Source organism: Lemur catta, chromosome 1 (genome assembly GCF_020740605.2).
Source record: "Lemur catta isolate mLemCat1 chromosome 1, mLemCat1.pri, whole genome shotgun sequence".
Taxonomy (NCBI): Eukaryota; Metazoa; Chordata; class Mammalia; order Primates; family Lemuridae; genus Lemur; species Lemur catta.
The window spans coordinates 284,568,706-284,584,999 of record NC_059128.1 but is presented as its reverse complement, the minus strand read 5'-3'; the positions used below and the strand labels follow the sequence as shown (position 1 = coordinate 284,584,999).

At 56.7% G+C, this 16,294-nt stretch overlaps 1 protein-coding gene across 9 annotated transcripts in view; it reads right to left on the bottom strand.

Annotated features, from left to right (window-relative positions):
* The window catches only part of TRPM2 (transient receptor potential cation channel subfamily M member 2), a 60,835-nt gene that overhangs the window by 20,944 nt on the left and 23,597 nt on the right, over positions 1-16,294 (bottom strand). For 6 of the 9 annotated variants that reach the window (XM_045540798.1, XM_045540796.1, XM_045540797.1 and 3 more), the window contains 9 exons: positions 14,344-14,481; positions 13,654-13,783; positions 13,306-13,451; positions 12,541-12,653; positions 11,617-11,830; positions 8,256-8,374; positions 7,541-7,673; positions 6,870-7,041; positions 1,319-1,502 (listed from right to left, as the gene is read on the bottom strand). In XM_045540798.1, coding sequence (XP_045396754.1) covers positions 1,319-1,502; positions 6,870-7,041; positions 7,541-7,673; positions 8,256-8,374; positions 11,617-11,830; positions 12,541-12,653; positions 13,306-13,451; positions 13,654-13,783; positions 14,344-14,481 — 1,349 coding nt within the window. Of the gene's footprint in view, positions 1-1,318; positions 1,503-6,869; positions 7,042-7,540; positions 7,674-8,255; positions 8,378-11,616; positions 11,831-12,540; positions 12,654-13,305; positions 13,452-13,653; positions 13,784-14,343; positions 14,482-14,712; positions 14,842-16,294 lie in introns of those variants that run through there. The other 3 variants (XM_045540802.1, XM_045540799.1, XM_045540803.1) reach the window with 3 other exon arrangements.

Genomic DNA, 16,294 nt, shown 5'->3' with positions numbered 1-16,294 from the left:
CTAAAAGGAAGTTCTGAGAGGAAAACAGCCTCCGTCTACGAGGTAAAGGCAAGGATGTTTAAAACTACTCTGGGTAGGAAAAGCTTCCGTCCCTCCCTCCTCCCCGCGGCGCCAGCTCCTCCCCTGCTCCCCCCTTCTCTGCGGCAGAGGACTTTGCAATTTCACAGCGCTTGCCCTTCTCTCGAAAGGGGGAAATATATTTAAACTTAGAACAAGAGGAGCAAAGGAGCAAAGGAGCAAGTGCAGAATGAAAATAAAACGATGAAGATAAAACCCAGATCCAGCACGTCTTTCAGAAACTGGGACGTGAAAAGGAGACAAACAGGTTCCCACAGCATGAGGCCACAGGCTGCTGGGCTGCGCCAGCCACGAGTCACGGCACGTTCTCGTGCACGTGTTAAACCCATCGGCAAATTATATGTGAAAAAATCCGGAGCTCAAACAGTGATTATTTGAAAACCCTACGACTACAGAATTAACATGGAGGCTTCCAAGGGTGCTGCCTGTTTCTCTACGTATTACCTTAAATCTGCTCACTTTTCTACTGGCATTAAAATAAAACTCCCTGGTTATGGTATCACTGATTCCTAGCTACTTGGAGACTTTATTTTTCTTATACAATTCAGACAGTTCTAGCTAAACATTAAAAATCTAATCCTAAACTCATTTAAAACTGGAAAAAACGGCAAAAGAGATTTTTAAATTACAGTACCATTAAAACTGCTTTGCCCAAAATTTTGGTCCACAGCCTTGAGTGGATTACCCTTTGGGCAAAGAAGGTTTAGCCATGTGAATGGCCCCATTTTGTCAAAAATAATTTGGATCCAACTGTCTTTTATAAACCGAGGAGTTTGTTTTACTATCTTAGGACTAAAATTCTAAAACAAAAGCTGTAAAATCTTTATGTTTATATATTTGTGTGTCTTCCTGGGTCAATCTTCACATTTGGCTTTCAACAAACTTTTATTAAATTATTTCTGCCTCGACAGCCTCATTTTGGTTGATCCTAACGGCCCTTCCTTGCAGGGAAGAAGGGGACTTCAGGCTGCACCGCGTGTCCGTGGCAGCACACACCGCGGACGCCACGAGCAGAGCCTACCTGAGCCCACGTGCTGTAGGTCCCCAGCGGCCACGACAAGGACAGACCAGCCGCCGGCTCAAGAGGCAGACAGTGACCGGGGAGAGTGGACACGCATGCTCCACAGGATGCTAGTGAGACGCCTCCATGTGCCAGCACTGTCCGCTCTGTCCCCGGGACCCCGGGAGGACACTGGGACACCCACCCACCCTCCTGTCAACCCATGCCACGAGCGCTCACTTGAACATGGCGATGAGGAGGTTGAGCAGCAGGATGTTGGCGAAGAGCAGGTAGAGGCAGAGCAGGAGCACCGTCAGCCACTCGGGGAAGGCAGGCTCGTGCCGCGCCATGTCACTCTCGGGGCACTTGGGCTTGTAGGGGTCTGTGCCGTTGGGGCTGCACTGGTCCGGGTTGAAGTTCACGCCTGTCATCGGGAGCGGGTGGGTAAGCAGGAAGACAACACAGAGTCACCAGGGTGCCTGGCCAGAAGGGACTCCCAGGGCCTTGGGTCAGCTCAGCTCTGGGCCCAGACAAAATCGAGAAGGAGGCAGGTGCTCCAGCCAACACACCCTGCAGCAGGAGGTCTGGGTGCAAGGGAAGCCCAGGGGCAGAGCGGCAGCCCAGGACCCAGCCACGCACTGGGGCACAGCCAGTGGCAGCTGGGGCTGGGGCACCAGTGGACACAGGTCCCAACCCTGGGGAGTTCAATCTGGAGGGAACGAATTTCAAAGGAAAACAATGAACCGCGGTCACGGGGAGAAGACAGGCACACGAAGGGAAGAGTGCTGCAGGGCACCATGCTGAGAGTGAAAGAGGGGAGTATGGAACAAAACATCACCCTGCATTCGTAGAAAAGGAAATAATACAACATAACTTAAATAATATTGTCAACTTTTGCATTTAAAAATCTCCAAGGAAACATGCCAAGTTGTTAACAGAGGTCAGCTCTGGGAGGTGGGTTATGGGTAACATTTTTCTTCATATTTACCTTGAATTTTAAAATTTTCAACAATGAGCATGCACTATCAGGTAATCAAATACATTTTTTGAAAATGTCACTAACTTTCTAAGATAGAAACTCACTTTGATGGCTGTAAATCCCTGTATTAAAAAAGAAGAAATATCTGAAATCATTAACATAACTTTCCACATTAGTAAACTAGAAGAAGAACAGGGAACTAGACCCAAAGCTGAAAGGAGGAAATGATAGAGTTGGACGTAAACAAATGAGACATAGAAAACGAAAGCAACAAAGAATATCAACAAAACCAAGGTCCGGTTCTTGGAAAATATCAACAAAATTGCAACCTTTCAGCTAGACTGATCCAGAAAAAAGAAAGACGGCTCAAATTACTCCAGTCAGAAATGGAAGACAGGACGTTCCACCAACCTTACACAAATAAAAAGAACTATAAGTAAATCCTAGAGGAAATTATTGACAGGTAGTCTTAATAACCTACCTGACAGAAAAAAATAAACTATCAAGCAGAAAGCAAAGGAAATAAACTCCTAACACATAGTTAGTTGCCTCTTTTGCAGAGAAAACTCACAACACAGCTACCCCCTTTGTTTTGTTTAATTAAAAAACCCCTGTGGCCCAACTCATCTTGAGAGTCTCCTTCTCTCAGCCCTGAGGAGCCCACCGTGGACAGCAGGGGTGCGAGCTCTCGGCTCCAGCTCTGCCTCACCTCCTGCGCACAGATTCCAAAGACTCAGGTAAGCCGGCTTCACAGAGAAAAGGAAAAAAATGAAGAAAGCAAACACCACCCCTCTGCGGCTGCCCCTGCTGTCGGGCTGCTGAAGCAGAGGGAAGGAAAACCATTTCACCCTTTAAAACACCAGCCGCTTTTCCTCAGTCCTTTCTTTCTCTGCGTGTCGTGGCCACTCACTCACTCGCTCTCTCTATCTATCTATCTTTCTTGGAGAAATACATAAAGTTTTACCTCTGTATATCCTAATCACTGAGAACTCTTTCTCACCCACGTATGGACTTCACACCCTAACAATTATATGCTAAGAAAGTAGATAAATGGACAAATTCCTAGACAGACAATACCAGGAGCAACTGAGGAAGAGACAGAAAATATAAACAGACCTGTAACAAGGGAACAGACTGAGTCAGGAAGCTAAAAACGTCGCACAAAGGCAAGTCCAAGCTCAGAGGGGTTCACTGGTGAGCTCCACCAAATGTTTAAGGAAGACTTAAAGCCAGTCCTTCACAAACTCCGCCACAACATAAAAGAGGAGGGAACACTTCCTAAGTCATTCTGTGCAGCCAGTATTACCCTGATGCCAAAACCAGGCAAACTCACTACAAGAAAACTACAAACCAATACTGTTTATAAATATAGATGCAAAAATCCTGGAAAAATGCTGGCAAGCTGAATCCAGGAACACATAAAAAGGATTATAAAACCATGACCAAGTGGCATGCATCCCAGGAATGCACAGCTGGTTCAACATCTGGAAGTCGATTAAGGTACACACCGCAAATAGCACAGAGAACAAAAACCACACGCATACTTCGATAGGGGCAGGAAAAGCACTTGGCGAAATCTACCACCTTTCGTATTAGAACTCTCAGGAAACCAGGAAGAGAAGGGATCGCTTCAACCTGATAAAGGACATTTACAAAAACCCAGCTGGCATCACACTCAGTGGCGAAAGACTGCTCAGGAGCAGGGTAAAGAAGTCCACACTCGCTATAAATACTTCTATTCAAGGAGGAACTGGAGGTTCTAGCCAGGGCTGGTGGGCAAGGAAAAGAAAGAAACGCCGTCAAGATTGGAAAAGAACAAGTAAAACTGTCTCTACTTGTAGGTGACATGATCTTGCATGTAACAAATCCCAACAAATCCTCTAAACCAGTGGTCCCCAATATTTTTGGCACCAGGGACTGGTCTCATGGAAGACAGTGTTTTCACGGACTGGGGTGGGGGGTGGGGGCAGCGGTGGGAGGCAGAGCCATGCGAGCGATGGGGGCGATGGGGGCGGCTGTAGTGATGAAGCTTTGCTCGCTCGCGCACCCGCTGCTCCCCTCCTGCTGCGTGCCCCCCGCCCCGGTTCCCGAGTTTCATGGAAGACGATTTTTCCCCAGACCAGGGGATGGGGGTGGGGGGCAGAGCCCTGCAGCCTGGTCCCTAACAGGCCACAGACCAGCACCAGTCCGCAGCCCTGGGGTTGGGGACCACAGCTCTAAACAACTATTAGAACTAATAAAGATGTTTGGCAAGATTTCAGCATACAAGATCAGTATACAAAATATGGTGTATTTCTATACACTAGTAGTTAAAAGTTCAAAAATGAAATTAATGAAATAATTCTATTTAAAGTAGTTTAAAAAAGAATAAAATACTTAGGAATAAATTTAACAGAAGCATAAGACTTACACACTGAAAACTACAAAACACTGTTGAGAGAAACCTCATACGTTGCTGGTGGGAATGCTCCCTGCTCTTCGGGAAACAGTTTGGCAGTTCCTCAAAAATTGAAACCTAGAGTTATTAGGTCATTAAATATGAAATGTCCAATTTCAAATCAAAAGTGTAGTTTATTAAATCTCAAACAAGAAGCAGTGCAATTAATCAAAGTGTGCGCCTGAACTATCGACACGGTTCTGCCATCTTATTTTTTTTAAAGCTATAAACAATCTACGTTTTTACTAGTTAAAGTGATTGTCATTAATAACAATGAATAATGTAGTTCTACATAATCAAAATCTTAACGGCAGCTTGTTCATGCCAGCAGCAGAGAAGCCTGGAGAGCGAGTGGTGATGAAATCGTGAAAGGTGTTTCCCACAGCTTGTTGAGAATGGAATGTTTTCCCTTGCAAGAAGTGGTCCAAAGCCTGGAGGAAGTGGTAGTCAGTTGGTGTGAGGTCTGGTGAATACGGTGGATGACAGAGTTTCCAAGTGCAGCCTCTGTAGTTTGAGCAGCGCTGTTTGTGTGACATGTGGTCTACCATTGTCTTGCAAGAGGATTGGCCTGTCTCTGTTGACCAGTCTTGGCTGCTTAGTCACAGGCATCCTCATCATTTCATCCAGTTGGTTGCAGTAGACATCTGCTGTAATGGATTGACCGGGTTCCATGAAGCTGTAGTGGATAATACCAGCACTGAACCACCAAACAGACACCATTAGCTTTTTTTGATGAATATTCAGTTTTGGACTGTGTTTCAGTACTTCATCTTTATCCATCCATTGTGCCAAACGCTTGTGATTGTCAAAAAGAATCCATTTTTCATCACACGTAACAATATGGTATAGAAACGGCTCACCTTCATGTTGTGACAGCAAAGAAAGGCAAGCTTCAAGACGATTTCTCTTCTGATGCTCATTTAATTCACGCGGTACACATCTACCCAGCTTCTTCACCTTGCCCATTTGTTCTAAATGGTCCAATATCATTGGAATAGTAACGTCAAACCTTGCTGCTAATTCACGTGGAGGTTGGGAGGGATTCGCTTCCACTACAGCTTTCAGCTCATCATTATCCACCTTAGTTTCAGGTCGCCCACATGGCTTACTTTTAAGATTAAAGTCATGAGAATGGAACTTCTCAAACCACTGACGCACTGTGTGGTCATTACTCACATCCTTCCCAAACACTTGGTTGATATTTCATTGGTTCCACGATAGAACTCATATTGGAAAATAACACGAATTTTTGACTTACCCATGGTTTCACAAAAATGTCTCTAAAAAAAACTGTAAAGATAATCACAAGCCAAACTGTGTGTTTGGAAGAATGAGGATGTACCTTCACAATAAAAATAAAACAAGAAGTGTCAAAGTGAAATGTCAGAGATACCAACTAACTTAGCACTTTAGGAAATTGGACGTTTCCTGCTGAATAACCGATGTCATACGACCCAGCAGGTCCACTCCTCGGGGCGTATCAGAGAGAAATGAGGCTGTGCACCCCACGGAAACTCAGACAGCCGTCCGTGCGGCCTGCTCCGGGCACTCGGAGGAGGCTACCGGGCTCCAGAGGAGGAGCGGGGCACAGAACGCGCTGCACCCACACGGCAGACACCGCTCCGCCATGCACAGGGATCAGATGCCGACACGCGACAGCACAAGGAGCCTTCAAAGCACAACGTCACGCGAAGGAAGCCAGACACAGAACACTCTGTATGACATTAACCACTTCATATGAAAAGCCCAGAAAAGGCAAATCTACGACGACAGAAAGTGGATTAGCAGTTGTCCGTGGGGTGCGGAGGGACTACTAATGGGTACAGAGTGTCTTTTTAGGGTGGTGCAAATGCTATAAAATTACATTCTGTAGATATGCTAAAAGCCACTAAAGTGCACACTTTACCCAGTGAACTTTATGGCAGGTGAATTATATCTCGATGGAGCTATTTTAAAAAATTCAGTCTATAAAAAGCGTTCATTCAAAGGAGGAGGAAGTTATTTCTGACTGGGGAGGGGAGAGGGGAAATGGGGTGGCATTTAAGGTTGGGGGGCTGTCAGCCGATGCCCCCATGCCCCAGACCACCCCTCGGCCCACCTCTGACCTCCGTGTGGCACAGCCCGGCCCCGCCCCGGCCGACACCCTCCAACCCCAGCTGGGCAAGGCACCTCTGCTCTCTGCCGCGGGTACTCGGGCGCCAGTGCCCCCGGGGCCTGCTGAGCAGCGGGAACTGCTCCAGCCCAACCGCCGTCCATGAGCTGGCGGAACCCCAGAGCCACAGCGACCCCAGTCACACACCCCTGCGTCGCTTCCCCCCTCCCACTATCCTGCCGCCGCCTCAGCACCCCCAGCTCCGGCCTGCCCGGGCTCCTACCATCGATGTAGGCCGGGATCTGCCCAAAGATGGTGAGGTAGGAGTGGTAGACGACCCCGCGGAAGATCCAGTCCACCCGGCGCTCGTTGTGGATGAGGATGGCCTGCTTGGCCACCCCGAAGGACACCACCCACACCGCCAACAGGAAGAGGAAGAAGAAGACGTCCTTCATCTGCAGAGACAGTGAGGCACCAGGGCTGCACCCTCCCCCGCCCCCAACGCCCTCCCTGAGCAGAGGTGGGCTCTGCCTGCCACACCTGGCAACGATGGAAAAGCCACCGCCACCCAGGACGCAGTGAGGCTCCTTGGGAGCAGCCCTGGGGCTGCCGCTATGACCTCCTGGGGGGACCCACACCTTTGTGCTGGGCACCCGGGGGTGAAATCAGAGATCAGAAATGAGCTGTAGAGACCAGAGAGGGCAACCAGGGAGGGCTTCCTGGAAGCCCGACATACTGGCAAAGGTGCGAGAAAGGCATCCGGGAGTGGGAGCCCAGGGACAAAGCGGGGACATGGGGACCTACGTGTGCTGAAGCACTGGCCAGCCTCCCTTGCAATGGCACAAGGACAGAAATACGGATCGACGGGACAGAACTAAGAACGCAGGAGCAAGCTCATGCGCGCTGGTCGCTGGTTCGCGGCACGGTGGCGCCCTCCCGGCTGCAGCCCCTTACCATGCGCTTCACGATGATTATCTTGGGCCCCAGCGTCTTACTGACGGTGAAGATGTGCATCAGCCGGAGGCAGAACATGATGAAATCCAGAGACAGGACGACGCGCCCGGCGTACAGCGTTGCTGGGATGAGCCTACAGGCGGCGGAAGCAGCCCCGCCTCAGCTCTCTGCCCCGGTGGCCGCAGTGGCCCCAGAGCTGTCCCCAGCTGCCTGCCCCAGCCCAGGCGTGGCCCTTGCAGGAAAGGGCTCTGGAGGAGCCCGGGACCCATGTGCAGAAAGCTGGGTGTGAGGTCGAGGGGCAGAGCCCCTGGCTTCTCTCCAGAAAGGCCCATAAGGCCAGCCCGCAGGTGGCCAGGCTGTGGGACACCTGGGCAACATGCGGGCTTGGCCAGGTCCCTCTTGCCTCGCGGAGGAAGGGGCCATGGCCTCGCAGCTACGTGAGGCCCTAATGGGCAGTGACTGACCCACAGGAGGGAGGCAGAGGGAGAGAAGAGGCAGCCGCGTCTGCAGAGCTGGGACAGTTCTGGCGACAGCTACCGACAGCCCTTGCGTGTGCAGCAATCCGTGTGCAGGGAGCTCTGCCGAGCTCCCCTCTCCTCTGGCAACCCAAGGGCAGGCATGAGGCCACGTCCTGCCCCTGCCAGGCGGGTGACACTCTGGGGTCCAGCAAGGAGCGGAGTCTCGCCCAGGCTGAGGCCAGGGGACGTCCACCCACCTGCAGGTCAGCCCTGCTATGAAGAGCAGGATGGCGCCGACGTCCAGCTTGTTCCAGAAGTCACTAAAGTACAAGGCCGCCTTCTTCATCAGCCCGCACTCATCAGGGTCGTAGAAGAGCTACTGGGAAGAGGGCGCATGGGGAGACAGACACCCATCATCGTCACTGTATCCATTACTGCTCTTGCTGTCACTGCCATTGTCACTGTCACTGATGTCATTATGACCATCGTTACTGTTAACACTATTGCTACTATTACCATTAGCATGTCACCACCATCATTATGATCGTGTTCATTATATCACTATCATTAATGTTATCACTATCGTCACCTTCACGGTCACCATCATCACCATCACCACTATCACCATCACCACCATCACCATCACCACCATCACCATCATCACCACCACCACTATCATCATCACCACTATCATCATCACCATCACCACCACCACCATCACCACCATCACCACCACCACCATCACCATCACCATCACCACCATCACCATCACCACCACCACCATCACCACCATCACCACCACCACTATCATCATCACCATCACCACCATCATCACCATCACCATCACCACTATCATCATCACCATCACCATCATCACCATCACCACCATCACCATCACCATCACTATCACCATCACCACCATCACCACCACCACCATCACCACCACCACCATCACCATCACCACCATCACCACCATCACCATCACCACCATCACTACCATCACCATCACCATCACTATCACCATCATCGCCATCGCCATCACTACTATCACCATCACTACCATCACCATATTCACCGTCATCACTATCATATTCACTATTGTCACTGTCACCGTGGCCAGCAAGTACACTGCTGGCTCTGTATGGAGGGAGCTCGGTTAGTGAGGGAGGGAGGCGGATGGGAGGGTCGACGCTGAGCGGAGCTGGGCAGCAGCTCCAGCCGGGACGAGCAGGTGCGTGTGCTGGAGAAGCCCCCCGCTCACTGCCAGGCACCAGCTGCCCCCCACTAGGAGCTTTGTTCTCACAGGGAACCACGCTGCTTCCTGAAGCAGCCCCAAAGGAGGGCAAAGCCCCGGTAAGGGCCATGGGAGACCCCCGTGGCCTGCCTGGCAGGAGGCCCCACACCCTCCCATGGTACGAAGTCCCCGGCCCCAGCAGCTGGGTGGGTGGGTCAGGTGACCCAGCAGGACCAACCAGGTCCCTTCCCTGGCCCGGGAGAAGGGCATGTCCTCTTTGTTCTGGGGCTGTCACCCATGAGGCTGGGTTGGGGCGGGTACACCTGCACAGGGTCTGGCTGCAGAAGCCGTGTGGCAGAGGGGAGCATGGCGAGGCCAGCAGAGCCAAGGCCATGGCATCTCTCCCAGATCCCCCGCCCGGCCCTGCACTTCCTCCCCAGGCTCCCCCAACAGGCAGGTGTGTGCGCAGGGTGAGCTGCGTTCCAGCCGGGGCCTGGCGGTCTACTGAGTCCAGAGGGCAGAGGTGGGTCTACGCCAGGGCCATTTCCCAGTGGGCCGCCCCTGCTCCACCTGAGCCCTAAGGGTCCCAATCACCCATTTCACAGTCACTGGCTGCCACCTGGTGCTGGCACCATGGGAACAGAGTGGGGATCCCACACAGCAAGGGATTAAGCTTGCCCAAAGAGTGCTTTGGCCTTGTCCCAGCCTCTGGGAGGTCAACTCTGAATGCTGGGAAAGTCCTGTCTGATGGGAGTGTCTTTGTTTTCCCCGGGGCCTGGGCCACCCCAGAGAGCCCCACGGTGTGGTGTAGGGGGGCCTGGGCCACCCCAGAGAGCCCCACAGTGTGGTGTAGGGGGGCCTAGGCCACGCCGGACAGCCCCACGGTGTGGTGTAGGGGGGCCTAGGCCACGCCGGACAGCCCCACGGTGTGGTGTAGGGGGGGCCTGGGCCTCGCCAGACAGCCCCGCGGTGTGGTGTAGGGGGGGCCTGGGCCACGCCAGACAGCCCCGCGGTGTGGTGTGGGGGGGGCCTGGGCCACGCCAGACAGCCCCTTGGTGTGGTGTGGGGGGGGCCTGGGCCACGCCAGACAGCCCCTTGGTGTGGTGTGGGAGGGCCTGGGCCACGCCAGACAGCCCCGCGGTGTGGTGTGGGGGGGGCCTGGGCCACGCCAGACAGCCCCGCGGTGTGGTGGGGGGGGGCCTGGGCCACGCCAGACAGCCCCTTGGTGTGGTGTGGGGGGGGCCTGGGCCACGCCAGACAGCCCCGCGGTGTGGTGTGGGGGGGGCCTGGGCCACGCCAGACAGTCCCACGGTGTGGTGGGGGGGGGCCTGGGCCACGCCAGACAGTCCCACGGTGTGGTGGGGGGGGCCTAGGCCACGCCAGACAGCCCCACGGTGTGGTGGGGGGGGTCTGGGCCTCGCCAGACAGCCCCACGGTGTGGTGGGGGGGGCCTAGACCACGCCAGACAGCCCCACGGTGTGGTGGGGGGGGCCTGGGCCACGCCAGACAGTCCCACGGTGTGGTGGGGGGGCCTAGACCATGCCAGACAGCCCCACGGTGTGGTGTGGGGGGGGCCTAGACCACGCCAGACAGCCCCACGGTGTGGTGTGGGGGGGGCCTAGACCACGCCAGACAGCCCCGCGGTGTGGTGGTGGGGGGGCCTTGGGCAGTGTCAACTCAACCATGGAGGGCCTGGGGCTGGGGGTTGCTCACACCTCTGTGGCTGACCTCCCATAAAAACCCTGGGCCCCAAGGCCTGGGTGAGCCTCCCAGGGGGCAGTGGCCCGAGCGTCTTGTCACACACAGTTGCTGGGAGGAGGAAGTGCCGTCCACACCTCCTTGCGGAGGGACCTGGAAGCTCTGGGTTTGCAACCATCCTGGAGGCTCCGCGCCTTCCCCCTTGGCTGGCGCGAGCCGGAGGCTTTCGCTTCATCAGCTGTGACTGTGAGCGTCGCTGCTCTCAGCGAGTCTGAGCCTTGTTGTTGGACCTGAGGGTGACCTTGGGCCCAGAGCTTGCACTGCCCGTCACGGGGGAAGGGGGGGCACACCCACCTAAGGTCCATGAGGTCACAGGGTGATCAGACAAGGCCCGAGGGGGTTGGGAGGGACAGCAGAGGAGCGGGGCGCGAGGGCTCGCCCGCCTGCTCAGGGCAGTGAGGACTGCAGGCCGCAAGGCACCCATTGGCGAGGGTAGTGCCCCTGCCTCAGGGTCCTGCCCAGCTCGCAGGGCACGGGGTGAGGCTCGGTGGGGATGGTCACTAGGCCCAGGGTCCACCGAGGGAAAGTGACCGAGCTGGTGGCTCCCGGGCTGGGGGTGTCCCCGGTGGCCGGAGCCAGCATGGGGCTACAGGGCCCGAGGACCCAGGAAGCGGGCCGGGTCCTACCTGCCGCGTCTCCTCGCACACCAGGGAGAAGAGCCAGAGGTAGATGGCGCACTCGCACCAGGACGGCGTGGGCTGGAAGTCCACCATGAGCACGTAGGCGAACAGGCACAGGAAGGCGAAGTAGGACAGGATGTTCAGGTGGAAGATGACCACAGGCGCGTTGAAGAAGGCGCGGGCGCGGGCCGGGCCACGCACCGCCTGCAGCCTCTTCTCCCTGCGCAGCGGCGGGTGGGGAAGGTGACCTGGGGACTGGTGTCCTAACGTCCCACAGACTCCGGCCACCCGGGGACCCCTCATGCCCCTGAGGGGAATGCGAGTCGGGGGCGAACGTGCTCAGGGGCCCAGGGCCCCACGGCAGTTACGGGAGGAGAGGGCTCCCCTGCACACGGCCACAGCAGGGCCCGGACCAGACGGCCCAGCAAGGCGAGGACCTAAAGACGGCCCCTGACTTCCTGCCCACGGCGTGACCTCTGTGGCTCTGAGCCTGGCCTGGGGCCGGGTCCCGCCTGCGGTGCTGAGTGGGCCCTCAGGCGCCCTGGGAATGGGGACAGGCCTTCCTCGCCGTCCCTCACGAGGGGCAGGGCTGGCCAGGACGGCAGAGCCTCCTCACTGTCCTTGTTCCAGGACAGTGGGGGGAAGGGCAGCAGGGGCAGCTCTGTCAGCAGACGTGGCTCTGCCACCCTCGGGAGGGCGCTAGAAAAGCAAGCCACTCCTCTGTGGTCACCAGCACAGCGGGGCCATGACAGCCGGTCCCGCAGGGAGGGCACTCGTGGGGCGGGACTTCAAGCACGGGGGTCCCTGTTCCATGTCCCGCCCTCATCATGTTGACATTCTAGGTCCCAGCGCAACCGTGAGGACGTCTGGTGACGGTCCCACCCCGGGGGCCACTCCCACACCCACACCCATGCCCGCGCCCCGCGGCACCTGAAGGAGATGAGGCCCGTGAAGAGCAGCGGGAAGGCCAGCATGCACAGGGCCACGCGCCACAGCCCGTTGTCCACGCAGAGCTGGCCCCACCACACCTTGGTCAGGAAGGCCTGCGGAGGGGCAGTCTCAGGACAGGGCTCGCCCGGCCTGACCCTAGCGTGAGTGACGTCCACGGCCACAGCTGTGACACGCCCTGCGCCCTAAGGTGCCCGGCATCTCTCAGCAGAGGGCTCGGGGCTCCAGGGGGGCAGAGCCGGCCGCGGTGTCACAGCCCGAGTGGCGGACAGCCAGGGCCCTCGCTGGGGCTGTGGACGCCCAGGCCCACCCTCCTCCCACCTGGAGCCTCAGGACCCACGTCTGCGGGTCCCCAGGCCCTGCGGTCACGGGTTCTCTCGAGCTGGCCTCCCTAAGCACTGCAGAGTGGGATGGGACCCTCCCGGGCCCAACGGAGCCCAGGACAGGGTGGGCGCCTGGTGGACCTGGTGACAGCGTGAGGCTGCTCCAGGAAGGACGTCCCCCACCCCGTCCCTCCTGAGGCCCCCAGGGAGGGAGGGCTGGAGCTGGCCCGGGGCCACACGGGGACGTGTGTGGAGGTGAGCAGCTGCCTTCGCCCCAGCCAGCCCCTGCTCTCGCTCAGCCTGGTCTCCTCGTCCGCAGACGGACGGAACAGCCTTCCGGGCCGGAGCCCGTGGCTCCCTCGGGCCCCAGGCGTGTGTGAACATGCTGCCAATGGGGTGTTTCCAGAAGCCCTCGGAAGGTCACCTGGATGCCCCCGTGAGACACGAACTTCATGTCCTTGGCCTCCAGCGCCAGCTGCAGGCAGGTGGTCTTGCCCCAGGCCTCAGACACGCGGGTGAGCAGCTTCTGCGCCCTCTCCTCGTCCTTGCGGTAGCACTCGGTGAAGACCCCTGGCAGACGGGGAAGCCCGCGTCAGAGCAGCAGGGGACGACGGCCGAGCCCCGGGACAGGGTCTGAGAGCAGCCCCCTGAGCGCCCCGCCAGGACACGGGTAGGGCACGGGGCAAGGCAGGGAAAATGCGGGGTTGATGGCCCCAAATACCCAGGCTCCGGGACAAGGACCCCAGGGTGAGGGCACAGCCCCGGAGCTCACCGATGGCTCTGAGCTCGTACTCGTCCGCCAGCGCCAGCATCTCCTCCGAGGTGTCTGTGTCCTCCTCCTCCTTGGACAGCTCCTTCAGGATCCTGCTGCAGGCCAGCGCCGCGGCCGTGCAGTCCTGGCTCTGGGCCGGGAGCCAGAGTGAGGGCCCGCCCCACTGGGGGACCCAACACACAGCCAGGGGGACAGAGACAGCAGCCCTGGGACCGTGCGGGCCACCCAGGACAGTGCGGGACACTAAGTGCTTTCTGTGTCCCCGTCTGCATAAACCATCTGAGTTGTCCCAAACCGACACGTAGCCCCTTTCTGATGGCCCAGGCTCTGCGCTGGCTGTGGGCGAGGTCCCTCTAACAGAGCGTGCACGGCACCAGCGCCGGCCCACCAGAGCCCGTGTGGGCCACAAGCACAGCGCCACCTGGCCTGCGGGGGCCCGGTGAGCCTGGGCCCTGTGCACAGCACGGGAGGAGTTTGTTTGGCAGAGCTTTTTTCTAAAAAGAATCCCCTTCCTGCCTAGAGCTATGTTCCTTGTCCTGCCCTGGGCACCCGAGTCCCTTCTGCGGTGAGGATGCCCACGGCCCTCGCTCCACAGCCCGGGCTTGCTCTCAGCCTTGGCCGCTGCAGCCACGCACCCGGCCGGCCGCTGGCCCTACGTGGCCCTGTCTGCCAAGCAGCAGGTCTTTTCACCTGAGCCCAGATGATTCCTGCCAGCTCCCGACGGTTCTGGACGATGGCCCAGATGAGAAGGTCCCGGACTGGGTCCATGGTGAAGGTCATGTGGCCTGAGGAGCGCTTGTAGAGGGACCGGAGGCTCACCCCCTGCACCTGGGGGCAGAGGACAGTCAGCACCCGCCTGGCCGGCTCAGTGTCCCCGGGGAGCCTGCTGGGCGTGGGGTCCCCACTGCTTTCCCAGGACCACCGTCTCGGAAGACTGAGCCCACATCCTGCTCTTTCAAACACCCTAGAACGCTCATGTGCACACTCCAGTTTTTAAAAACATTGTTCTGGAGACAACTAGAAACATCTACAAAGTGGAATACCCACTGAACTCCTCACCAACATTTTAGACTCTTGGAACACGTCAGGCACTTCAGGGTTCCTTAGTCTTGTTCTGCAGCATCAAAGCCTTTTCCAGTTAAGCAAAATCCCAGCACAACAGTCTCTCAGTATATCTGTGGCTGTGAGCTCCTCAGGGAACCTAACGCAGTGTCCCCTGCAGAGAAGCCACTGAGGCGGACCTGCTGACCTGGCAGCGAGGCCCACGCGGCCACAGGCGGACGGGAGCATCCAGCCCAGACACTCGCCCTACACGGCAGCAGGCGGACCCGGGAACCCAGGCTCCCCGGCCGACCGGGAAACACAAGCTCGGAGGGTCGGGAAACAACTCCCAGACGGGGAGAACTCGTGTCCCACATCACACAGGACAAAAACGCACTTTCTCCAAGTGACTCTAGAAATGTCCTGAAGGCTTATCTTTGCGAAGAAGTCAGTGTACCTTCTTAAACTACAGACGCAGGTAAGCGTGAGCTTCTGTGTTGGACCTTCCTAAGCACATTGCAACGGGGTGTCTTAAATAAACACCCGGAGCCGCCAAGCGGAGCAGAACTGTGACTGCAAACAACCAGGCCACAGCTGTGTCCTTCTCAGGGGCCAGGCGTGGCTCGCCCAGGACGACAGACAGGTTGGAATGGGTAACTTTCTAGCAGAAAGAAACCAAAACCAATTGTGATCTTAGAAGAAATAGAGGACCTAAAGAGAGAATACCCAGGAAAGAAACGGAGAAAGTCATTAGAACTACTAAACATAAAAGCACTGGGGGCAGATGGTGCCACAGGGGACGTGCCCGGGTGTCAGGGCCAGTTACCATGGGCCACACAAACCACCCCAGAGCAGGGAGGGCCTCCCCAAGGCTTTTACAAAACTGAATGAACTGATGCCAGAGCCGGACAAACGCGGCCCCCAGATAAAAGAACAATCCAAGGCCTAGATGTTCTGATGCTAAAAAGTGCCGGCAACAGACTCTAGCGTCTTGTCAAACATACACTACCCTACAGTCACGTTCAGACTCCAGACAGGAAGGAAAGCACGTCTCATTACCAAGAAATCTATTAATTCACCAAATTTGTAAGTCAAAGAAGAAAAGTGGCTCAGTCCTCCCCAAAGGCATCTGCCGGAACCCGGCGCTGAGCTTTGCTGTGTAAAACCGCAGAGAACCAGGGCAGGGAAGCCCCCACGTGAGACCCACGGGAGGCCCAGCGGATCCGGACCCAGATGTGCACCTGTCCCCAGGCTGCAGTCCGGGCTGCGTGTCCCACAAACGCGCGGGGTGCTGCTGACCCCGCCACACAAAGAGCGGGGACCCCAGGCGAGCGGGGGAGGGGCTTCAGGGCAGGGGTCGCTCTCCCGCGGAACCTTTTGTACCGTTTGGAATTTCCAGAAGGGGAGTGCCTGGGACTGAAATTCATGCGCTGGAGCCCTAACCCCTGCATGACTGTAGGAGGTGGAGATGGCCGCAAGGCGGTGATTACAGTTAACTGAGGTCAGAGGGCGGTCCCCGACCCCACAGGACTGGTGTCCTTGTAAGTACAGAAGAGACAGCAAGACCCCCGCCTCCTGCCCCGTGCAGACACGGCGCCAT